The sequence below is a fragment of the Canis lupus genome, chromosome 24 (genome assembly GCF_011100685.1).
Source record: "Canis lupus familiaris isolate Mischka breed German Shepherd chromosome 24, alternate assembly UU_Cfam_GSD_1.0, whole genome shotgun sequence".
NCBI lineage: Eukaryota > Metazoa > Chordata > Mammalia > Carnivora > Canidae > Canis > Canis lupus.
Window position 1 is genome coordinate 48,067,255 of NC_049245.1, and position 23,195 is coordinate 48,090,449.

At 64.1% G+C, this 23,195-nt stretch overlaps 1 protein-coding gene and 1 long non-coding RNA gene across 11 annotated transcripts in view; one reads left to right on the forward strand and one right to left on the reverse strand.

Annotated features, from left to right (window-relative positions):
- RTEL1 (regulator of telomere elongation helicase 1) overlaps window positions 1-23,195 on the forward strand; it is a 28,778-nt gene that overhangs the window by 413 nt on the left and 5,170 nt on the right. For 3 of the 10 annotated variants that reach the window (XM_038572880.1, XM_038572881.1, XM_038572887.1), the window contains exons 2-24: window positions 395-548; window positions 1,472-1,664; window positions 1,940-2,033; window positions 2,513-2,714; window positions 2,919-2,979; window positions 6,196-6,271; window positions 6,896-6,980; window positions 8,612-8,677; window positions 9,472-9,625; window positions 16,626-16,664; window positions 16,731-16,809; window positions 17,517-17,614; window positions 18,177-18,232; window positions 19,687-19,761; window positions 19,901-19,982; window positions 20,431-20,514; window positions 21,545-21,677; window positions 21,775-21,888; window positions 22,009-22,049; window positions 22,160-22,245; window positions 22,343-22,420; window positions 22,639-22,716; window positions 23,031-23,177. In XM_038572880.1, coding sequence (XP_038428808.1) covers window positions 435-548; window positions 1,472-1,664; window positions 1,940-2,033; window positions 2,513-2,714; window positions 2,919-2,979; window positions 6,196-6,271; window positions 6,896-6,980; window positions 8,612-8,677; window positions 9,472-9,625; window positions 16,626-16,664; window positions 16,731-16,809; window positions 17,517-17,614; window positions 18,177-18,232; window positions 19,687-19,761; window positions 19,901-19,982; window positions 20,431-20,514; window positions 21,545-21,677; window positions 21,775-21,888; window positions 22,009-22,049; window positions 22,160-22,245; window positions 22,343-22,420; window positions 22,639-22,716; window positions 23,031-23,177 — 2,235 coding nt within the window. In that variant the 5' untranslated portion in view covers window positions 395-434. Of the gene's footprint in view, window positions 1-16; window positions 549-1,471; window positions 1,665-1,939; window positions 2,034-2,512; window positions 2,715-2,918; window positions 2,980-6,195; window positions 6,272-6,895; window positions 6,981-8,611; window positions 8,678-9,471; window positions 9,626-16,625; window positions 16,665-16,730; window positions 16,810-17,516; window positions 17,615-18,176; window positions 18,233-19,686; window positions 19,762-19,900; window positions 19,983-20,430; window positions 20,515-21,544; window positions 21,678-21,774; window positions 21,889-22,008; window positions 22,050-22,159; window positions 22,246-22,342; window positions 22,421-22,638; window positions 22,717-23,030; window positions 23,178-23,195 lie in introns of those variants that run through there. The other 7 variants (XM_038572886.1, XM_038572882.1, XM_038572883.1 and 4 more) reach the window with 7 other exon arrangements.
- LOC119865740 lies at window positions 13,200-19,986 on the reverse strand. The gene is made up of 3 exons (XR_005378122.1): window positions 19,663-19,986; window positions 16,454-19,404; window positions 13,200-16,198 (listed from the first exon to the last, which is right to left on the reverse strand). It is a non-coding gene; the product is annotated as an uncharacterized LOC119865740 (long non-coding RNA).

Consider the following 23,195-nt stretch of genomic DNA (forward strand, 5'->3'; position numbering starts at 1 on the left):
CGCCCGGCCGGGAGCGGGCCTCCGAGCTCCGCGCAGCTGCGGGATTGCAGGCGCGGCGTGTGCCGCCCTGCTCGGCCCTGGCTCTTGCCCGTCCTGTGGGCCCGGCCGCCCCTCCCCGAGCTCGAGGGACCGGTTTGGGACCGGAGCGCAAGGCAGGCCCAGGGGCTGCGCCTCCCCTCCCCGGTGTCCCAGGCCGGCCGTCCCACCGCGCGGGGCGGCTGCGTCATTGCCCAAGTGGCCTGGCGCCCCAGGAAGGCTGGCTGCAGGCTCCTGGTGCCCCTCTGTGCCGTCGGGCCTCCCGTGGAGCACAGCGTGGGGTCCCAGCCGCGGGCTGGCATCGCTCATCTGCAGTGGCTGAGACCCCATGTTCAGAGGGGTCGTGTCTCTCCCACAGCCTGGGTGTCAGCCAGCCTGTGTCCTGAGAACGGGCCAGCATGCCCAAGATAACCCTGAACGGCGTGGCCGTGGATTTCCCATTCGAGCCCTACAAATGCCAGGAGGAGTACATGAGCAAGGTGCTGGAGTGTCTGCAGAAGGTACAGCCGCGGGTGGGTCAGCACGGGCGGAGCTTCAGCCAAGTCCTGACGCAGCGTAGCTCCACTCCCGGGTCACTCGTGCTGAGCCCTGCTGGGTACCAGGCCTCCTCCCCGGTGCAGGGCTCAGTCCTAAACGGGGCTGGTGTTCTAGGAGACACGGGAGACACGAGGACAGAAAGGTCGTTGTTGCTCGGAGGGAAGGTCATGAGGTCACAGGCTTGGGAGCACCTTGAGGGCCCTTCTGAGGAGGTGGCATTTGAGCCAAGGCCACTTATGGAGGAGCAGCCAGCAGTTTGAGGATCTGGGGGAAGGAAGTATTCCCACGGGGCTGGATACTCAGCGTCTCGTCCTCGCTTGGGAAGGGGTTTGAGCTCGGGGGGTTCTGGAAGGCAGAGGGGTGCAGGTCGCTGGCTGACTCTTGGCATGCTCTCGTGCATCCGGCTCGGGCCCCCGGCCCTGCAGCCCCCAGCCTTCTGCAGCCCAGCTCCTGGCCGCTGTTGTGGGCACGGACTCCCGTGCCCGGGCACAAGGAGCACGGCGGTGCCCATTTGCCTCCGTGTCTCCCCAGCCTGCTGCTCGGGCTCCCGTCTGAGGTGTATGTGGGTCATCAGGTTCTGTTCAGCACGGACTACCTGCGGCCAAAGTCACGGAGCGATGTTCTGTGTTGAGATTTGGCACCTGATTAGTCACCTTACTATTTATATCAAGTTGAAAAATACCGTCGAGGTTTGAGTAATGCTCTGCAAATTGTTTGCTAACGAGGGCCGAATTAGCTCATAGCTTTTGGCTGGTGGCCTGAGCGAAGCTCTGTCAAGTTATCACTGTCCCCAGGCCTTGTGCTACCTGCGGGGTGGCCTCCGCCTCCGCCTCAGGTGGGCTGTGGTCTGCAGTGCCTCTCCCCTGCTTCCCGTGACCTTGCTCCTGGCCCCATTCAGAGAGTAAATGGCATCCTGGAGAGCCCCACCGGCACGGGGAAGACGTTGTGCCTCCTCTGCAGCACGCTGGCCTGGCGGGAGCACCTCCGTGACGCCATCTCTGCCCACAAGATTGCTGAGAGGGTGCAAGGGGAGCTTTTCCTTGATCGCACCTTGTCATCCTGGGGAGATGCCGCTGCAGATGCCGGCGCAGGTGAGGCTCCTTTCAGCTCCTCTGGGGCCTCTGCAAAGAGGTGGCCACGGGGTAGAGCGGGCTGGTGAGTTCCCGGTGCAGCTGCTACGTCCTCTCTCGCCATAGGCCTGAGGTCATGACCGTGTGGCCAAACGAGAAGGCCACACATGTCCCCCTAGGTCATTCCTCGGACTAGGGGCGCAGGGCTGAGGTAGCCAAGTGCCCCTGGGTTAACAGCACACCAGAACTTTGTGTCATGGAGGTGTGACCTGTTCTGCTTCCTTGTCCCCGGGCAGCTTGCTACGCGGACATCCCAAAGATCATTTATGCCTCCAGGACCCACTCACAGCTCACTCAGGTCATCCGCGAGCTGCGGAACACCTCCTACCGGTAGGTTGCGCGCTCACCCTGCCTCTGAGGTATGGGGGGGTGGAGGTGGCCTTGGCAAGGTGGCTCACGGTGCACTGTGCCTGGACCCCACTCTGAGGCTTTGCTGCGCTCCAGCATGTGCCGTGCACTGGGCTGCAGCCAGGGCCATGCTGTCCCTGCCGCCCACTGCTGACGAGGCAGCAGCTCCCAGAGTACGTCCCGCCTTGGGGTTAGCACCCTGCGCTCCCGGGGGGCGCTGCCGCCAGCTGTGGTGGGGGGCTGCGTGCCGGTCGTGTGGAGGGAAGGAGGCCGCCTCCACTGCAGGGCGGGGGCCGTCCCAGGGTCTCACACCAGCCTCGTGGGGCCGGGGGCCTGGTCGGCGGGTGTCCTCCCGTGTGTCCCCTGCCCTGCCTCCTTGCTCACTCTGGGCCGTGCGGCGGAGGAAGCGCCTCCCGAGCCCAGGGCACGTTCTGGCCACGGCCGCTCCCTTGGCTTCCCAGGTGCACACGCGGGTCACGTGTTGAGGTGCTCCGCGGTGGCCCCACAGCTCACGCTTGTGCTGCTGGATGGCACCAGGGCTGGTGCTCTGGTTCCTGGGCCCACGCTCTCCCTCCCGCCAGGCCGAGGGTGTGTGTGCTGGGCTCTCGGGAGCAGCTGTGTATCCACCCCGAGGTGAAGAAGCAGGAGAGCAACCACATGCAGGTGGGTTTCTGGGGTGCGCGCTCGGCCTCTGTGGTTCCCTTGGAGCTCTCGGCTGCGCCCCCAGGGGACGGCCCAGGGAGGAGCCGGTGGGCCAGGGCTGGCACGGTGCCGGGCAGCACCGCCCGTAGCGAGTCCCCTGGCCGGCCGGCGCCCCGCCCTGTCTTCACCATCACGCTAGCCGGGCCTGCTGCCTTTTCCTCCCAGATCCACCTGTGCCGAAAGAAGGTAGCAAGTCGTTCGTGTCATTTCTACAACAACGTAGAAGGTAAGAGGATTCGTGGAAGCCACTCTTGCTGGTTGGCGGCACCCAGCCAGGTGGGCTTGGAGCATGTGCTGCTCAGGCCGCGTGGCCTGCTGGCTGTCCCGTTTGGGGCTCCAGAGCGGCCACGTCGGTGCTGCCGGATGAGGTGGTGCTGGGCACTGTGTCCCGACCATGCACCCATTGGATCGTGTGTAGAAGGGCTCGTACACCAGGGCAGGAAAGGCTGTCGTGTCAGAAGGGCGTCCTGGCAAGGCTGGCCTCTCGCGCCGGGGTCTGGGAGCTTGGATGTCCGGGGTCGCCACTCCCTGCGAGGAGGGGCTCTCGGGGCCTAGAGCGTCCTACGCAGAGCAGATGCTTCCTCCCGGGAGTCTGGGGCTGGGGCGCGCGGCAGCCGCGGCATCTACGTGAGCGGCCCCAGCAAGAGCCCCGGGCTTCTGGCCGGCTGCCCAGCCGACAGCGTTTCACACGTGGCCTCGGCTCGTTCGGGGCATTTGGCCTGCGGAGGGGGTTCTGGAAGCCGGGCCTGGTCCCCAGGACGCCTCTGCGGGCTTGTTTCCCGTCACTGATTCTGCTGTGTGTCCCTGGGCTGTGGTAGGGCCCCGTGTGGGTGTGGCTTCCCCGGGGCCCCCCGAGTGCTCGCGGCTCCCAGAGGTGGCTGAGGTGACGGCACAGGGGCATGACAATAGCTGGCCCCGCTGTGGCTTCACGTGTGTGACCTTAGGTGCCCACAGCCCTTGGTGCCTGCTGCTACTTTCCTTAGGCCCTGGGTGGACGGCTGGCCCTGGTCTTTGCTTTTCCCCGGGCGGGTGTCCCTCACATCTGTCCAGGAGCAATGGCAGAGGCGCTTCTCTGGGGGTGGCCTCTGTAGTTTCCTGTCTGCAGTCAGGGCTCGGTGGCTTGGGGGGGTTTCATTGGAGTGGGGTTGGGGTCCCCTGTTTCCTGCTTCAAGGTGGGGACTCAGACCCAGGCTCAGAGGTGACAGGCCCTCGGGCACGCACAGGTGATAGCGCTGGGGTTTGGCGTGCCCAGCATCCAGGGCAGTGCTTGCTCCCGGAGGCCTGAGCTGGGGGGGGTCCCTCACCCCCCAGGGAGAGGCATCCCTGCACCCTGTCCCGGGAACTCACTCCTCGCCACCGTGTTTGCTGTGGTGTCTGCTCTGGCGGCACCGGGGACCCTCGGAACAGCAGGGGAGGGTGCATGGGAGGTTGAGCTGTAGCCTGGCCGCAGGGGGCCTGGACGGGGGTGGGGTGGGGTGGGTAGGGGCAGCTGGCAGCCCGTGTGGCCTGGGGGCCTGGGTGGCTTTTCTCCTTGGCTGGGTCCGCCTTCTACTCACAGCCCTCCTGCCTCAGTGCAGCTTTCCCATGGGCCTTGGGGCCCCCTATGGCGCTCATGGAGTCCTCTTGTGCCCCGTTGTGGCCGCCTCCCTCGCCCACGTTCCTGGCAAAGGCGGGGTTGCAGGTGTTCAGCTTACCATGTACCAGAGCCTTTGGGCGGAACCCGGTGGGACCTGCTGCAGCCACCTTTCCACAGCGGTTTGTGGTTCAGCTCTCCACTCTGCAGCCCTTGCCTGCACCACCCCCCCTGCACTGTCCTCACCTGCACAGCCCCTCACCTGCTCCGCCCTTCACCTACGTAGCTCCTCACCTGCACTGTCCTCACCTGCACAGCCCCTCACTTGCATGTCCTTACCTACATAGCCCCTCACCTGCACTGTCCTCACCTGCACTGTCTTCACCTGCACAGCCTCCCACCTGCTCCGCCCCTCACCTACACAGCCTCCCACCTGCTCCGCCCCTCCCCTATGTAGCCGCTCACCTGCAGTGCCCCTCACCCGCACTGTCCTCACCTATGTAGCCCCTCACCCGCTCCGGCCCTCACCAGCACTGTCCTCACTCGCACTGTCCTCTACCTGCACTGCCCCTCACCTACATAGCCCCTCACCTGCTCCGCCCCTCACCTACGTAGCTCCTCACCTGCACTGTCCTCACCTGCACAGCCCCTCACCTGCACTGTCCTCATCTGCACAGCCCCTCACCTGCACTGTCCTCACCTACACAGCCCCTCACCTGCTCCGGCCCTCACTAGCACTGTCCTCACCTGCACTGCCCGTCACCTGCACAGCCCACCAGCTGCAGTGCGCTTACCTGCAGCATCCTTTACCTTACCTGGTGGGTGCCAGAACAGGAAGTGGCTGGGAGGTGAGTGGAGGGGTGGGAGCCGATGGAAGTGGAAGTGACCCCCCTGCCCCCACTGTCCCTGGCCCTATATGGCGACGTGAGGGTGCCTCAGCTGTTCTGCTGGCTCCAGGCTTCGTCGGCCTTCCCCTGGCCCCCAGCCTTCCTGCTTTGCCCTGGTTCTTGCCGCGTGTCCTGTCGGATGTTCACGGCGCATCCTTGCTGTGCCTCAGCCTCCGCTGCCCTCCTGGCACGGGGTATGCGGGGGCGTCGCTGGCAGCCACCCAGCCCTTGGGGAGAGTGAGTGGAGCCTCCGGGAGGAGTCCAAGAGGAGGAGAGGCATGTGTGGGAGGAAGGCGAGAGGTGCTAGGGCCAGAGTCCTGCCTGCCTCTGTCTGGGGGAGCAGGCCCTGCTGACCACCTGCAGCATCCACACGCAGGCGGCCGCCGTGGGGCCCCTTCTTGAGCACCTCCCTGCCCTGGGCCACCTGGGCAGCTAGCAGGGAATGGTGCTTATCCTGGGCTGCCATCCTGGGCAGGGGCCCTGAGTGTCAGGCGTCAGATGGGTTCTGCCTCGGGGCGCCCCATCTGCCCTGCCTCAGATCCATACTCCTGCCCTGTTGACGTCGGGGGCGGGGCAGGGAGCAGAGAGAGGAAGTGACTTGCTGCCAGACTGAAGCCTGGTTGTCTGACGGATGCTTCCAGGGCACGGCCTGAGGGCCTCTGGGATGGCGGAGTTAGGCAGGGGGCTGTGCTCCTCCTCCGGTCCCCACGGGTCCCCTGCCCTGTTTACGCTCAATCTCAGGCCAGCAGCTAGCGTCTGAGGTATAGAGTAGGGCTTCCTGAGGATTATGCAGGTTTGGGGTCCCTCCAAGGTCGCTCTGAGACTCACAGTGGCCTCTCGTGAGTCCCCAGGTGGTTGGGTGCCTGGGCTGCCCTGAGGGAGAGTCCTAGGGTGGCCGCTGCCGCTGCCTGGGCGTCCCTCTGGGGTCTGTGGTGACTCACGGGGCCTAAGGACGTGTCTTCACTGTTGCCTGTGTCTCCAGAGAAGAGCCTGGAGCAGGAGCTGGCTACCCCCATCCTGGACATCGAGGACCTGGTCAAAAGCGGGAACAAGCACAAGTAAGAGCCCCGGCCAGGCAGCGGCGGCTGCGTCCCTTTAGGACAGGCTCTGCCGTGGTGAACGCGGGCACGCCACTTCCTGCCCTCTGCTGTCTTGACTGAGTGTAAAACTAACCGTTGTCAGGTGGGAAAAACATAAATGGTTTTGAGCATGATGGGGTCAGCAGGGAAGCTCCCCCTGCCTCCGGTGGCCCCTGTGCTGATGGGCAGCCCCGGCTCCCAGCCCGTGGGTTGAGCATTTACGCTTCTCTCCTTGGCTGGTTCCGCTGAACATGCTTGCCTTTCTGACGTTTGCTTTAGGGCTTCGAGTGGTGCTGAGACAGGACAGCATCTGCTTTCCGATTGCCTCGTTCCTCTACCCAGGGACGGGACTGGGGTTTCTTGTTTACGTAGATTTTTAGACGGCTGATCCGCTCACGTTAACAGCTGATGGTGTGAAGCGCGGTGCGGTGAGCCCTCCCAGGGTCCGCAGGCCCGGCTCCGGTCTGGGCCCCCCATGCAGCACGAGGCTCCTTCCTCCTGCTTGCCCATCAGAGGGCACCTCGGCCGGCGGGAGTGCTCCTTGGTCTGGGCCTCCCTCCCGGCTCCGGTGCGTGGTGCTCACAGCGTCCCCTCTTTCTCCAGGCTGTGCCCCTACTACCTTTCTCGGAACCTGAAGCAGCAGGCTGACATTATCTTTATGCCTTACAACTACTTGTTGGACACCAAGGTGAGGTCTCCGCCCACGTGGCGGGTGATTCCTGATGTCGGGGTGTCCCTGGGCTCGTGAGGGGCCGTCAGAGTCTTTGTTGGTTCCGTTTCTGAGATGAGACCGTCAGAGAGGCGGGCGTGTGGGAGGACGTGGCCCGCTGCCTGGTCTGGGCCCAGTGGTGCCCGGCGGGGGCTGTGGGTCTGTCGTTCTGGGCTCTCTGGGGGTGGGCAGGCTGGTGGACTGGGGAGAGCCATGGCTGCCCCCAGGGCCAGTCCCTGGTGGCTCAGCTTTTCTCTTTCCAGTTGGGCTCTGTGAGGCAGGCCGAGTGTGCTCTTGCACGCTCTTGCCCTCCCTCAGTCGCTCTCGGGATGCACGTGTCCTCCCATCTCTGCACACCCCTCTTGTGTTTTTTTTTTTTTTTTTTTTTCTACCCCTCTTGTTTTAATGCGGGGCTCACTCTCCATGTGTGCAGCGGCTTGTCCTCCCTGGAGTGGCCCAGGGCCCCTGTTCTTTCATCCCCTCAGCACCGCTGCAGGGGAGACCGTCAGAGGGCAGTTGTGGGTGCCGCAGGGCTGGGAGGTGTCAGGAGCGCAGCTTTGGGGACCACGGAGCCAGCAGCCGCAGGGGTGCTGGAGGGGGCGGGAGCAGGCCGCCGTGGCGCGGAGCTGGGGGTTTGTGCAGGGCTTGTGCATGGTCTCGAAGACCAGGCCTGCCCCAGAACAGCTATGTCACCCTTGAAAATGTGGTTCTTACTGATCCTCGGGAAGTGGAGAGAGGGGAGGAGCGGGGCGGTCTGACAAGAGGTCGGGGCTCCAGGCCGCGCTGCCGAGCGCAGACCAGGCCGCTGGCTGCTTGCACGGTGGCGCCGCCAGGGCACACCCATGTGTGGCCCTTGGTTTTCAGCAAGCTTGCGTAGGTATTTCAGCAGGAAAAGGTAGGTTGGCACTTTTTCCCCCTAAAAATTGGTGTTGCAGTAGTTGGATACCTGTTTGGAGAAGAGTGAACCTCAGCCGTTACCTCACACGGTACAGCCTCAAACATAAAAGCCAGAAACGTGACGCTCCTCTAGGACAGAGCAGGGAGGGCAGGCCGAGCTTTCTGAGCTCAGACGCACAGCGTCCTGGCCACAGACAAACCCGTACCTTCGACTTCACCGTAATTTAAAGCCTTGACTCTTAAAAAGAGTGGAAAATTCAGAAAATTACAGCAAGTCATAAAGGGAGAGGGTACGCCTGGTCTGTCTGGGTCTCGAAGGGCTGTGCTGCTTCCAGGACAGCGGGAAAGGCCGTGCACGCCTGCTGGCGCGGAGCGGGCCAGAGGTCGGGCGGGAGGGAGTGGGTCTCCTGGCCCGGCTCAGTGCTCACGTCGACACCCAGCTGCGTACTGAGAACAGGCACTTTATTTTATGAAAATTGAACATCGTGTGCAGTCGAAGCCCAGAAGTACTAGTGCTGGCCCCCAGCCCGCTCGCCTCGCCCCTGCTTTGGGCGTCCTCCACCCCGTGGCTGTGTGGCAGGCATGGTGTGGGTCGGGCCTGACGTCCAGCTGCGTGGTGGCGGGTAGAGCCAGGTGGCTGTGGCGCGAGGGCCTTCCCCTGCCTGCCTCGTGCCTCTTGGCTCCAGCCCTGCTTCCTTCCCCTCTTGCTGCAGAGTCGCCGGGCACACAGCATCGACCTGAAGGGGACGGTCGTGATTTTCGACGAAGCTCACAACGTGGTGAGTGTCCAGGTGGTCTCTCCGCCACACCTGCCCTCCCCCACTTCCCTGCAGGGAGCACGCAGACCTTTCTGCCCCAGCCCTGGGTAAGACACGCTGGCCAGCCCGTGGCCCTGTCCACGCAAAACCTCCACGGGCCTTCTTGGTGGCTGCCTGGCCTGCTGCTTGCCCCTTGACACCACCACCTCGGTTCAAAGAGGCCACCTCCCGGCCCCTCGCTGTCACCTCTAGCCTGCTCCACCCACTCCTGGGGCGTCTGCTTAGGGCCCTGTTTTTCCAGGCTGGCCTTGACCAGGGCACGGAAGGAAGGCCACTTGGGTGCTCCGGAGCCTAGTGTCCTAGGTCAGCAGCGGCCACCCTCAAGCTCCCACTTGGTTCCAGGCGCTTGTCCTGGACGACCATAGGCCCAGTAGGCCGGGTCTGGCTTTTGAGAAAAGCTGGAAATCTACATACACTTTTTTAAGTTTTTTTTTTTTTTTTTTAAGTAACTTCTACACCCAGCTTGGGGCTCGAACTCATGACCCCGAGGTCGAGAGTTGCACGCTCTTAGACTGAGCCAGCCAGGCGCCCCAGAAATCTATATTCTAACGGGAAATTTTCCCATAACGAAATTTCAAACGTTGGCGTGGTCGTATGGCTGACGTTGGACCAGCTTTGTGACGTGGCCTTAGAGACCGGGGTGGGGCTTGGGGGCCCACTGCTTCCTGTAGCCCCGCACCCCTGCCCCACCCACCCTCCTGGATCCCCGAGTCCCCGCCCGCACCGGCCGTAGCATGGTGTGCTTGGGCCCTCAGGAGAAGATGTGCGAGGAGACGGCATCCTTCGACCTGACCCCGCATGACGTGGCGTCTGGGCTGGACGTCCTAGACCAGGTTTTGGAGGAGCAGACCAAGGCGGCACAGCAGGACGAGCTCCGCTCGGAGTTCAGTGCTGACTCTGTCAACTCAGGTGAGCTCACAGGTGGGAAATGAAAGAGCGGCTGCGAGGTGGTCTCGGGTCTGGAGGCCAGAGCCTTCCCAGGCCCTCCTTTCAGTCCAGTCCTCGTCCGGGCACAGTGCAAACTTCTGTAAGAGGTTTCTAAGGACCTCACAGGCCAGGAAGTAGGTACCACCCCACCATTCCAGCATTTTCTAAGGACCTCTCTGTACTTTCCCAGCCAGTACAGACTTTCCTGCACTGGATAAAATTGAAAACCAGGGCCACCTGGGTGGCTCGGTTGGTGGAGCGTCTGCTTGGGCAGGATCCCATGATGCCCTGGGACCGAGTCCCGCGGCGGGCTCCCTGCTCGGGGGTGGGGGGGTCTGCTTGTCCCTCTCCCTGTGCCCCCCACCCACACCCCCTGGCTCATGCTCTCTTTCTCTTCCTCTTTCTCTCTCAAATAAATAAAAATCTTTAAAAGAAAAGAAAACCAAACGTACTAACCGTGAAGTGTGCTGCTTTTGAGTGGCCTATGAGCATTGTTCGGGTATGACCTCCTCTTCTCACAGGTTCCCCTCCGGTGTCTTCCCTAATGCGAGGGTGAGCGGGGTGTGCGTGGACGTCTTTGCTGGACACGGTTTGCCCAGGTGTCCTCCACAGTCCGTGAGGGGCTGATGGGGACCCCGGATGGGTTTGAGCAGACCGCTCTGCAGTAGGCGTCTCCGCTACTTAGTTGCCAGAGGTCATGGGTTTGGGCGTTGTGCTGTGGGCGTCTCCAGACGCTTGCTGTGCCCTGCGCTTGGGCATGGGCCCCGGTGTGAGCAGCTGGAGCTTCCTCCTTCCCTGTGTGACCACACACACACACACACACACACACACACGGACGGACCCCAGGGGGGCAGAGGCCCCGGGCACGCTCCGTCCGCACCCTTCTTGCCCTTCCGGCCTGGGTCTTTTCCAGGACTCGTCTGACTTGCTCGGTGCCTGTGCTGGTGCGGGGCTTGTAAGCGGCCTTTGTCTGGTCAACACAGTTCTCAAAAGTTTGGGTGTTGAGACCCTTTATGTTTTTTTTTTTTTTTTTTTAGGAGTTTATGTATTTGGGAGGGAGGGAGAGAGAGAGAATGAGGTGGGGAGAGACAGGGAGATGCAGACTTCCCGCTGAGCAGGGAGCCTGATGCGAGACTTGATCCCAGGACACTGGGATCACGACCTGAGCCGCAGGCAGATGCGCACGCACTGATGCACCCAGGCACCCCTACCCTTTATGTTCTTAAAGCTCACTGAACTGGCTTCCTGTGAATTATGTCTCCTGGTAACTTCTATATCAGAAACAACTAAAAAAGTTACAAAGATTTGTTTACTTCACTTGTCATAAGCCATCACATGTTACGTGAGGCTCCTGGGGCTGCTGTCACTCAGCGCCGGAGCCGGGAGGCTTGGAACAACAGAGCAGTCCCCCCTATGGCGCTGGTGGGCAGGACTGCGGTCCTCGCGTCGGCTCCACCCCACGCCCAGCTCCCTGCTCCCAGGCTCCTGCGGGCACGCTGCTCCGTCTGCACCTGGCTGACCCCCTGTGCGTCTGTGTCCAAATTTCCTCTCTCGTAAGGACACCAGTTACTGCAGTAGGGCCTGCCCCATCCGTAGCGATCCCGTCCTAACTTAGTCGTGTCTGTAGAGACTGTATCTCCAAGGTCATGGTCACAGGAACCAGGACCCGAATAGGTCCTTTTATTTATTTTATTATTTATTTATTTATTTAGAAAGATTTTATTTATTTATTCCTGAGAGACACAGAGAGAGAGGCAGAGACATGGGCAGAGGGAGAAGCAGGCTCCTCGCAGGGAGCCCCATGTGGGACTCGATCCCGGGACCCCAGGATCACGCCCTGAGCCGAAGACAGACCCCCAACCGCTGAGCCCCCGGGTGCCCCCATCTAACAGTTTAAAAGCATGCGTGGTAATCTGGCTCCGTCGGAGGTGGTTGGGCCTCACAGCTTTCTGCTCTCGGTCTAACGTGGTACCGCTCGCGCGTGCCGTACACCTTTGCTGGGGCCGCTCTGAGCGTCGCCGCGGACTTGGTAGCCTGAAGCTACTCGGGTTTGTTGTCTCGAGGTCTCAGGGTGCGATGGACGAGCCGCACTCCCCTTCCGGAGGCGCTGCCGGCCGTGGCTCCCGGACCCGCCGCTCCGGCCTCCGCCGCCTCTGCCTTGGCCTCCTGCCTCTCCTCCGGTACGGGCCGCGGGTACCCAGGCTCCTCGCCCCGTCCCACGGCCTCTCCGTAGTCCAGTCTGCAGAGCTCCTTGGGCCGAGGAGAGTGATGTCGCCGCGTCCGGGGATCAGGACGCGGACGTGTTTGGGGGCTGTCGGCAGCCTCCGCCGTGTACCCCCTGGGGAACTGCAGCGCGTTCCTGAGAGCACCGGAGGGAAGAGGCGAACCGGGTGTGGTTTCCAGTGGTCGTACCGTGGGGGCCGCTCTGGCCTCGCTCCGCCCTGAACTGACGCGGGCCCCGGCCTCGAGCTCGCCCGTCGCCCGTGGGGCCCTGCCTGTGCCGCTGTCCCCCTGGGGCAGGGTCTCCGAGTGGGAGCCGCTCGGGTAAATCGCCGAGTGCCTGTGCGGTCATCCCGGAGCGGGTCATCTGGATGGGTGGTCGGACGCTTTCCTTAAACCCTGTATCTTGAAAAACTCCTTTTAGAAGCCATATGTTCTTTTAGGAATTTTCTTTTCTCTGAAGCCCTGTCACCAGTCATTGTGTAGAATGTTTCAGAGTTGACGTTTCTGGGCCGATGTCCAGCCTATGGTGCGTTCTTTGACCATGTGGTCTCCAGGGTGCCTTCAGTCTGGGGGCGATCCAGGCCGCGGGCACAGCGCCGGCTCCAGGCTGCGGGGACCCTCGCGGGGCCGCACGCGCGGTCTCCGCCCCCGGCTGCAGAACTTGACCACTGCAAGTCCTTTTGCTACTCTTCCCCGACCTCTAACAGAGGTGCTCCTTCCCCTCCCGCTGCTCTGGCTTTTCTCTTCCCCCTAATTTGACCTTCGTTTGTAAAATAAGTTTTCATTTTTCTCCTAATTCTGTTTGAGTTGTCACTTCATTTCTGAGTGTTTGAAAATCTCATTTATATTGTTTCATGTCTCGTATCTTATTCTGAAAAATTTTTTTTTTTTTTTATTATTCTGAAATATTTTTAAGACAACTTTTATTTTAAAACTACGATCTGGGTGGCTCAGTCGGTGAGGCATCCAGCTCTTGATTCCTGCTCGGGTCGTGACCTCTGGTTGTGGGATGGAGCCCACAGTGAGCTCTTGTGCGTGAGCATGTGCATCTGGCTTTTTCTCTGAGATACGTAAATAAGTAAATATTTTAAAAATAAGTAGAATAAAATAATTTCCAGCTTACAGCTAACTTGAAGGTGTGACTTGTCCACCCAGAGTCTCACTTGGTAGTCTCCTTTCTCCACGGACAGATAATCTCTTTTTCTGTACCCTTCCTTTGTTATTTATTTATTTATTTATTTATTTATTTATTTATTTATTTATTCATTCATTCATTCATTCATTCATTCATTCAGACAGAGAGAGAGAGAGAGAGGGAGAGAGAGAGGCAGAGACACAGGCAGAGGGAGAAGCAGGCTCCATGCAGGGAGCCCGACGTGGGACTCGATCCCGGGTCTCCAGGATCACACCCCGGGCTGCAGGCGGCGCTAAACCTCTGCGCCACCCGGGCTGCCCTGCACCCTTCCTTTGACTGTGTCCTGGCGTGTGTGTCCCAAGAGCAAGGACGTGCTGTGTGGCCACAGTGCCCTGGTCTGATGGGAAGCCCCTGCGTGACTGGCCGGGCACCTTAGAGTGTCTCTGGTTGTCCTCATCATAGCCAGAGGCACCCTCAGAGGACGTGCTCTGGGAGCCCCCCCGTCGCCGTATCTCTGCGGCCTTGGAGCTGTGACCTGGACAGAGTCTCAGGTGTCCTCTTCCTTGGAATAGACGCTTTTGAGGATGAAGCTTAGTTACTGTGCTGCTGAGTGTCCTGCACTGTGGGCATGTGTGAGGTGTTGTAGATTCTGTTCAGGTTGTGTGCACCTTTGACAGGTGTCCCCGGAGGCACAGCCCATCTGCCGCATGGTTGGGGGTGCTGACTTGGATTATTCCCTTAGGTGACAACTGCCACCATTGTCCCCTGTGAGGTTACTGTTCCTCCATCAGTAAGTCCTGAGCAATCTGTGGCATCCGTGGGCGACCCCCTCCCCCCAGAATTAAGGACTGCTTGATGTTTATGAAGCGCTGAGTCTCACCCCCACGCCCCTTGCGTCTGGGCCTGTGGGAGCGGCTAGCTCTCCCGCGCAGCATGGGGTGCCCTGCACACCCTGCTGTCCCGTCCAGCGCCGCGCTCGTTCCCCCGTGGTGGCGATTCCGTGCTTCCCCTGCTGGGAGAACCGTGGTCCCGCTTTCCTTGGCGTCTCTTGTGCTCCGTCCGCCCTGGGACATGCAGGCAGCTGTGTACAGCAGCTCCCCGGCCGTGACAAGGCAAGCTGCTCCCCAGAGCGCGTGCGTCCGAGTGCTGGTCGGGAGACCAGGCTCACGAGTCCCTGTTGCCCCCCCGCCCCGTGGCTGCGCTGTCCTTTTAGGGTCATTTCTTATTCAGTGTTTGTCCTCATTGATTCTGTTGCTTCGGTTTTCTTGGGCACTGGAAACCTCTGTGTGGTTCTGGAGGCCGCGAAGTGTCTTCCTGGTTTCCGGCTTATTCTTGCTTGGCTGCGTTTGTCCCACGCAGGAGCAGACATGCGCATATTTTGTTCACGCTTGCTTCTGCGCTGCACACGGGCCTGCCCCCCGGAGAGCGCCCCCCAGGGCCGCCTGCCTCCCTCAAGGCGACGGCCCGCATCCGGGTCTGCTGCCGCAGCACTTGCCTGGTGATGCCGGCAGCTCGGCCCGGGGCCCGGGCGCCCGCCCCGTCGGCTGGTCCCGGCTGGGGGGGGGTGGGGGGGCGGGGGCGGGCTGCCGAAGCCTGGGCCCTGCGTGGCGCCTGCTGACTTGGAGCGCCAGGCCCTCGAGCGACACGGCCCCGGGATGCTTTCGACTTGCTCCTCTCCGAAGTGGGCGTGAGCACTGTCTTCACGCATTTTGTGTTGGAAATGGCCATCCCGGCGGGCGCACAGTGGCTGCCGGTGCTTGGTTTTCCAGTGACGTCCTTGTTCTGCGCCAGGAAAGCCCGCACCAGGCATGTCCCCTCGGCCTGCTCTGGTCCGTGAGCTCTTGCTAAAGCCCATAGTTGGAGGGTCGCCAGGGCCTTTGGTGGCATGTGCCTTCGTTGGGAGGCAACTGTTTCCTCGTGGGTTCCCCGGGCTCTGGGATTTGGGAGAAGCACGGGTCCAGCACGGTTCTTGTCGCGCCCTACGCTCCCCGTGTGTGGCTGAGGACTGTCGCTGTCGGCTGTTTGTGTCGGGTTCTTCCCCGGTCACGGTTCGCCTCCTTCCTACCCCGTCCCCCGGAAGGGGCTGCTCAGCATGGCCCCGGCGGCTTGCACTCGGCAACCCCTGCCTGGGGCTCGCTCACCCCGGTGTCGCTCCCCGGGCTGTGGCCTCAGAAGTGATGCCGTGGGGACGGCTGGCCGGCTCGGTCAGTGGAGCGTGTGACGTGTGCTCTCTGGGGTGACCTCCCGGGTGGGGGTGGAGGTGACGAATAAATATGGAAAAACCTTTAAGGAAGGAACAAGTGCTGCTGGCTGAGAAGCACAAAGGAAAGAGAGACGCCCGACGTCATCACAGTCCAACTGTTAGGCTTCGGAGATGCCACCGGGACAGCGGAAGGACTGGCCAGAGGACGGCAGGTCTTTTTTGTGGATCACGTATCTGATAAGGAATTTTCATCCAAAACACACAGGAAACTCTTACTACTCAAAGAAAAGACAGTCCCGTTAAAAATGGACAAAAAGTAGGAACAGGCGCTTCAGAGTAGACGCAAGGGGTCAGTGCGCACGTGGAGACGCAGGTCTGAGCGCCGAGCGACGCCCTGTAGGCCCAGTGGCACGGCTGCTGCCAGGCTGATGGGCAGTGACCAGTGTCGGCAAGGGTGTGGCCACCGTCCCTTAGCTTCTGCGGGTGGCAGGCGGGTCCCAGGAAGGAGAGACCTGCCGTGGCCACGCGCCCTGCTTCGCTCCAGCCACCGACCTGGTGGAGCCGCAGATGGGGTGGCTTCAGTCACCGCACTTCGTCTCCGGAGGCGTCTCCGGGCGGCAGGTTCTCGCCGTGGCGACGGGAACACCGTTGCGCTCGGTGCTGAGACCCGGTGGTCACCAGGGCATTGACAGAGGGTCGTGTGCCCCCTGCACTGCTCGGTTTATTGGGGGGGTGACTTCGTCGAGGTGCTCTCACCTCGGCTGTTACTCGGTGACACCGTTCTCACAGGAAAAGGCGGATAGATGCTTGATATTTTGCCCGTTTTTGGATTTGGGAGTTTGAATTTATCCCTGACTTGTGTGATTGGTCCCTTGTCCCCTGAGGAGGAGAGCGTTTAATGTCGTCGGTGGTACTCGTGTCTAAACGCAGACGACAGCCTCGGTCCCGTTGCTGAGCTCGGGCCCCTCTGCAGATGTTCCATGGCCCTGCCAGGCTGACGGGGAGTCGGGACATTGCTCACTCGCTTGCGTGTCCTGCCCCAGACCTGCCATCAGCCGCGTTTCCCAGGAGCCCTGGTTCCTTGTCGCGGGAGATGGTCTCTCAGGACCCGTGGGCGGGGGGGGGGGGGGGGGGGCCCTGTGGCTGGGTCGGTCGTCCTGGGTCTCCGGTGATCAGGGCTGGGGAGTGCGCCCACGTGCGTGAGCGTGCCACCGCGTGTCCCTCGCGCTGAGACATCCCCTGAGCTCACCCTGCTGCCTCCGGCCCATGATCGGGCTGCAGGGATGTCGGATCCTCTTGTCCGTGGTTATCTCTGTGCCTCGCCTACTTGGGGACACAGGCGGGAATCCAGCCAGAGTCCTGGCTCGTGGGGACGCGGTTGGCAGAAGTGGGACGTGACCACGCATTTGCTGCTTTCCCAGGGCTGCACATGGAGCTGGAAGACCTCGCAAAGCTCAAGAGTGAGTGCTGGCCTCCCCCAACGCCCGTGGCTAGGCGGGCCGCCCCTCATGACCCCCTCCCCACAGTGATCCTGCTGCGCCTGGAGGCGGCCATCGATGCTGTCGAGCTGCCTGGGGACCACAGCGGCGTCACCAAGCCAGGGAGGTAAGGGGCAGGGCGTGCGCAGCGCTCCCTACGGTGGGCCCCCTGCCCCCGGCCCCGCCCGCACGCCTGTGAGGTCTGATTTGGTTTCAGTGGCCCATGAGAGGCTTTGTACTAGGGTGTTGGGGCCTAGGGCCAGTGCGCGTGCAGGCAGGGCCCCTGTCCCCGCCGCCCCCTCTGGGCCGGCCCTTTACGCTGAGACGCCTCTTCCTCCCAGCTGCCCCTTCCGGCCTCGGGAGCCCCGGTGGCTCTGACCAGGGCGCGGGGCTGCGGTCTCAGCAGCCCGGGGCAGCTGGGGTTCTTTCCCAAAGGTCATGGTCTGGGGCTGGTTGTGGCCCTCCTCCGGGTGCAGCTGGCAGCCGTGCTGGGATCCAGGCTCGGGTTCTGGGGGTCTGGGGAATTCTATAATGTGCTGGAGCACCGCTGCCTGCCTCCTCCCCGAGCCCGGCTGCTGTGCTCGGAGCCTCACAGGGCTCCACTTGCTTCCCAGAGGAGCCAGGCTGCTTGGCCCGCCCCACCCACCCCTCCACGGCCCAGACGGCAGGCTTCACTGCCTCCCACAACGCCGTGGGGGCCCGGCCTTCTCCTCAGTGCTCATGTCTCTCTCACCTCTGGGTTCGGCCAACTCTGGAGCCCTTGGCGCTCGTGTCCGACTGCGGGGAATATAAGGCCGCTGGCTGGCGCCCCGCATGAGGCCCATTCTCCCACAGCTACATCTTCGAGCTGTTCGCGGAGGCCCAGATAACGTTTCAGACCAAAGGCTGCATCCTCGACTCCCTGGACCAGATCATTCAGCACCTGGCAGGACGTGAGTCCCCAGCCTGCCCTGCAGCCTGCGGGGTGCTAGGCCTTGACTCAGGGCCAGAGCCTCCTGCATCCCCGAGAGGAGCGTCCCCCCCAGACCTCCCTCTCCGGCGGTGACACTGGGGCATCAGCGCTGTTGGACGGGCGTCTGTTTTGTAAAGCACAGCCCAGCTTTCCGTTTCTTGGTCGGGCCTTTAAAGGAAGAGTGCTGAGGGACCTGGTGGGTCAGTGAACCTTGGTGCTGAGCCCCCACATCCTGTTTGCACCCCGAGGCTGCCCTACGGGCCCACTTCTACTGGGTGGGGTCTCGTTCTCTTGGGTGACCGGCGTTCTGGGCTCCCGGGCCCTGGGGGTGGGCAGGCAGGCCCAGCCGTACTGGAGCACAGGGCCTCTTTTCTCCTCCCGCTGACTCCGGAGATGTTCTGGGGGCAGCGTGGGAGCTGCTCCCCGGGGGCACGCCCCACAGCAATGCCGGGTTGAGGCTGAGCTTGCTCGTGGCTCCCGGGGGTGGGGGTCGGAGCCTCCCCTGGTGGGGCGTGGACGGCCAGCGGCTGCTGCTCCCACAGGCACGGGGCTGTTCAGCAACACAGCAGGCTTGCAGAAGCTGTCGGACATCATCCAGGTAGGGACGGGCCTGCGGCGAAGGTGCGGCGTTTCCCTTCCCGAGGGCCGTGGAGGGGGGCCTGGAGCTTCTACTGGCTCCAGACTTGGGGCAAGGCCAAGGTGCTTGGAGCCAGCAGCCCGTGGAGTGCACTTCCTCTTCCCCGGAGGCACCCTGCCCGGCCCGGGGGGTGGGGGCGGAGGCGGGGGCGTGTCCTGAGTGTGAGGTGTGGGCCGGCGTCATCCCAGCACTTCTGCGAGGGGACAGCAGGCGCCCAGCCTGCCACCGCGCTGCAGCCACGGCCCCCGCCGGGCCCTGCGTTTGTGCTCCCCGTTCCCAGTGCCTTTTCTCGGCCCCTGCAGGGGAGCCGGCCCTGTGCTCTGCTGCCCCCTCCTGCCATGCCCTGCTCCAGGCCAGCCCTGCGGCCCCGGCCCTCACCCCGTCCCGGGCAGCGCCCCCTCCTCCCCAGAGGGCCTGTCCATGCCACAGGATTCTCCCCCACAGCCTCACTGAGCCCAAGCACCCGTCACCCTGAGGGTTTGGGGTTTCCTGTGGCAGCTGCCCTAAGAGGGCCTAGCAGATGACTCCGTGTCCCCTCCTGCCCGGTGCTGCCTGCGGGCCTGCTGCTTGCTCTGCTGTGTCTGTTCCAGCTGGATGGAGTGGGACTGGGCGGCGGCTCATCCCTCATCCCACAGCTGGCTCCCGTGGGCAGGGGGGCGCACTGGGCCAGCCCTGGGACCTCAGCGGGGCAGCCTGTGGTGAATACCCGAAGGGCTGCCTGGGGGCCCCCCCGCCGGTGGGAGAGCCTTGCACTTCCCCAAATCCAGATCCCCGCGAAGTCGTGTGAGCAGGGGGTCTGCTGCTGACCGAGCCCGGGGACCGCAGGAGGCGGGCCTTGGAGGGACGGGGGGCACCGAGGGGGCATGAGACGGGCTCAGCCACTGGGCTGGCCCCTGATCCCCGGGCACCGCAGGCCCAGGCACCAGGCAGCACGGGCGCCCCCTCTTCACTCGTTGATGCGTCTGCTTCGGTGCCGTCTCCTCCTCGGCCCTAACCGCCTGTCACCTGGCTTTGCTGGCTCCGGAGTCGGGCAGTCTGGTGTCTGGCGTCTCTGCCTTCGTGCTCCGTCCACGATTTACCCGCTTGCTGCTTCTCCTCGGCTGGTCGCCTTGGCTAGAGTGTAGTTCTCTGTACTTGGATCAGGGATGATTTTTATCCTTTTACTTGGGGGCTGAACCAGGTCCTTCTCGGGTCCCCACCTGCCGCGGACTTGCCCCTGGGGGGAGCGTGCGGACCAGGAGGGGCCTGCAGGATGGCGGCAGGGGGGACTGCTGGGAGGCCAGGCGGCGTGCGCCCCCACCCTCAGCAGGAGGTCCCCACCCGGGATGCCGACCGCTCAGCGCTGGGCAAGGGGATGGGCATGTGTCCTGGGGGGGCTGCGTCCTGCTCACCATGTTTTCACGTCTGCTCTCCAGATCGTGTTCAGTGCAGACCCTGCCGAGGGCACGCCCGGCTCCTTGGGGGGGCCTGGGGCCTGTCAGTCCTACAAGGTGGGGGCTCTGGGTGGGGGCCTCCCGTCCTACGAGGTGGGGGTGTGGGTGGGGGCCTCCCGTCCTACGAGGTGGGGGCTCTCTCCAGGGCGAGGGACTCCTGGGCTGGGTCTGGACACTGTCCATTCTGTCCATCCAGGTTCACATCCACCCTGATGCTGGTCACCACAGGAAGGGTCCTCGGTCGGATGCCTGGAGCAGCACGGCTGCCAGAAAGCCAGGCATGCGGGGGGCCCGGGGGCCGGGGGGCCGGGGGCCGGGGCCTGGAACACAGCCCTGCTCGCCCCCGCACGGCGCCGTGTCCAGTGGTGGGTTTCTGAGCGCGGCCTGCTCGGGGAACCTCACAGCTCACCCCCCACGCGGCCGTTGGAGACAGACCTCCGAGCACCTGCTGGGCGTCCACTGAGCCCGGGTACAGCCCGGCCCCTCACGCCTCCGGGGACCGATCCATGAGGGGTCAGCCCACAGGAAGGCCGGGGCGCGTGCTCGTCGGCGCAGGGGTGCTGCTTTCCCGCCATCCCACCGGGTGGACGCGGGCGGGGCGGGCTCTGGCGAGGCCACTGTCCGGGCCCACCCGGTTCCTCAGGTGCTGGCTCTGTTGCCCCGACCCCCCTGTGGGGTCAGGCCTAGCCCTTCGTCCCTGGGCTCACCTGCTTCCCTGTGTCCTAGAGCTGAGGCTGCTCGTGACACGAGGATGGGTCTGTGCTGGGCCCCCTGTGGCTTTTGGTGTGAAGCTGGCCTGCCCTGGCCGAGGTGTGTGTCCGCGGCGTCCAGCCCCGGCGAGTGTCCTGGCCACCGCACGCAGGGTTGAGCACCCCTTGCAGCCTGGCCTTTAGAGTGGGGTTTGTAGGACGCCCCCGGGGCGCTGGGTCCGAGGTCAGGGGGCCACTCCTCAGCCGGCCCCGTGGCCTGCCCCCGCCTCCTGTGTTCCGGGCCCGGCCCTTCCACAGCTGCTGGCTGCAGGTCACTTGGGACCACACGCTTCCCCAGGAAAAGCAGGGCCGGGAACGGGGCTAGGGCAGGTCACCTGGCCTGTCAGCAGGAAGCAGCTTCCGGGGGAGGCGGGGAGACCCATGCACCCCTCCGTGGTGTTTGTGAGGTCACAGGAAGCAATTTGCGCCAGCGCCCGAGGCCTCACCTCACTGCGGTGCTGTCCCCGGGGGACACGGACACAGCCAGGGCGCCGGGGGCACGGCGTCCCGAGTTCTCACGCCCGCGAGCGTGAGTTCTCAGAAATCGCCGCTGCCGGGGTTGGGCGTTTGTAGGAAGTTGGTTCATGGCTGAGCTTACCGAGAAGCTAGGATGTGCGTGAGCGACGGGAGGGCCGGCCCTGGCCCCAGGCCTCTGCACGGAGGGGGGCAGCTCCCCGCCCCTACGCCCCCGCCTGTCACAGGGCCGATCCCGACCCGTGGGTGGAAAAGGCTTCTTTGGCCCCAGAAACTGGTTTGCTTTTTATGGGAAACACGTCTGACCCGTGACTCCTGTGCTGTGGGAGCGTCCTCAGCAGGAGGCCCCCCCTGCCTCCTTGCTTGTGACGCCGCCTCCGGTCCTGCCTGCCAGGGCGCGTGGGCTCCTGCTGGGTGGTTTGCGAGCGGGGGCCAGGGCCTGTGACGCAGCCGTGGTGCCCCGGGCCACGTGTCCGCCTCGGCCCAAGTCTGGGTTGGGGTTGGCGGTGCTCTCCGCCCCTGGCCCCCCCACTCTGGGTCTCCCTGCGCTCCCAGCACGCCCGAGGGAGGGAGGGAGCAGGGCCCCCCAGACCCCGAGCCTCCCCCTCCTCCCCTAGGGAAGGTGCTGAGCTACTGGTGCTTCAGCCCCGGCCACAGCATGCGGCAGCTGGTGCAGCAGGGCGTCCGCACCGTCATCCTCACCAGCGGCACGCTGGCCCCCGTGTCCTCCTTTGCCCTGGAGATGCAGATGTAAGGGCGGCCCCGGGCGGCTGCGGGTGCGGGGCCCAGGCCAGCCCTGGCTTGAGGGTGCTGGGCTCAGGACCTCACAGGGCCGCCCTGCCCCCAGCCCTTTCCCAGTCTGCCTGGAGAACCCACACGTCATCCACCAGCAGCAGATCTGGGTGGGCATCGTCTCCAGAGGCCCCGACGGAGCCCAGCTGAGCTCTGCCTTTGACAAGCGGTAGGGGCCTGGGGGGCGGGGGGCGGGCTGCGTGCCTCTGCCTCTGCCTCTGCCTCTGCCGGGACCCTGGTGGGGACCCTGGTGAGGACCCTGGTGACGCGGGGCTCTGGCTTTGCGCAGGTTTTCGGAGGCGTGCCTGTCCTCCCTGGGTAAGGCGCTAGGTGAGTGCGCGGGGGGCCCCGGCTCCTCCCGGCGGGCGCCCCATCCCCAGGGCGGGCCCCTGCCCGCAGCCCCCGTGAGGCCCTCTTGCTGACGAAGCCGTGGCCTGCAGGCAACATCGCCCGCGTGGTCCCCCACGGGCTCCTGGTCTTCTTCCCGTCCTACCCCGTCCTGGAGAGGAGCCTGCAGTTCTGGCGGGTGCGTCCTGGGCTGGGGCGCGCAGTAGGGCCGGCGGGGCCACACGCACCGTCTCTGACCGCGGGCCGGGCGCCCCCTTGCCTGTGTCTCGTCACAGACCCACGACTCGGCCGGGAAGCTGGAGGCGCTGAAGCCCGTGTTCGTGGAGCCGCGGAACAAAGGCGGCTTCTCCGAGGTGTGGCTCGGGGCTGGGGCCCGGGGAGGGTGCTGAGCCGTCCCTCGGGGGTGGGCGGGGCCCCGGAGCTTTCTGAGCAGGCCCTGGGTCGGCCTGGGCACCCGCGCCCTGCGGAGGCTCGGCCTGCTGGCTCCCCCAGCCGGACGGCCCCTCACCTCGGGACGAGACCCGGGGTGTCGCTCCCACAGACGGAGGGGCTGAGCGCCGTCTCCCGCCAGGTGGTGGACGCCTACTACGCACGAGTCGCCTGTCCCGGCTCCACTGGGGCCACTTTCCTGGCCGTGTGCCGGGGGAAGGTGAGGCTGCCCCGCGGGGGCCCACGCTCCCATCTTCCCCGGCTGGGCCTTTGTGGGAGGAAGCTCGCAGCTCTGACTTGGGGGCTGCGACGTGGTGGGAGGGGCGGTGCGGCCCCCAGGCCCCGGATCCACGGCCTTCCCCGGCAGCCCTCCCGGAGGCGCTGGGTCTAGGCCCTGGGAGTGGGCGCCGCTCTGGGCTCCTGGGAACGAGAGCTCCCGGGTGGGAGGCAGCCCTCCCCGCCCGCACATGGACACCTGTGCCCGGGAGGGTCTCGGCATGGGCGGACGGGGACAAGGGTGCCCACTGTCCCCAGGCCAGCGAGGGGCTGGACTTCGCAGACATGAATGGCCGAGGTGTGATCATCACGGGCCTGCCGTACCCCCCACGCATGGACCCCCGGGTTGTCCTCAAGATGCAGTTCCTAGACGAGATAAAGAACCACAGGGGCCCAGGGGGCCAGGTGAGGGCCAGAGTGGGC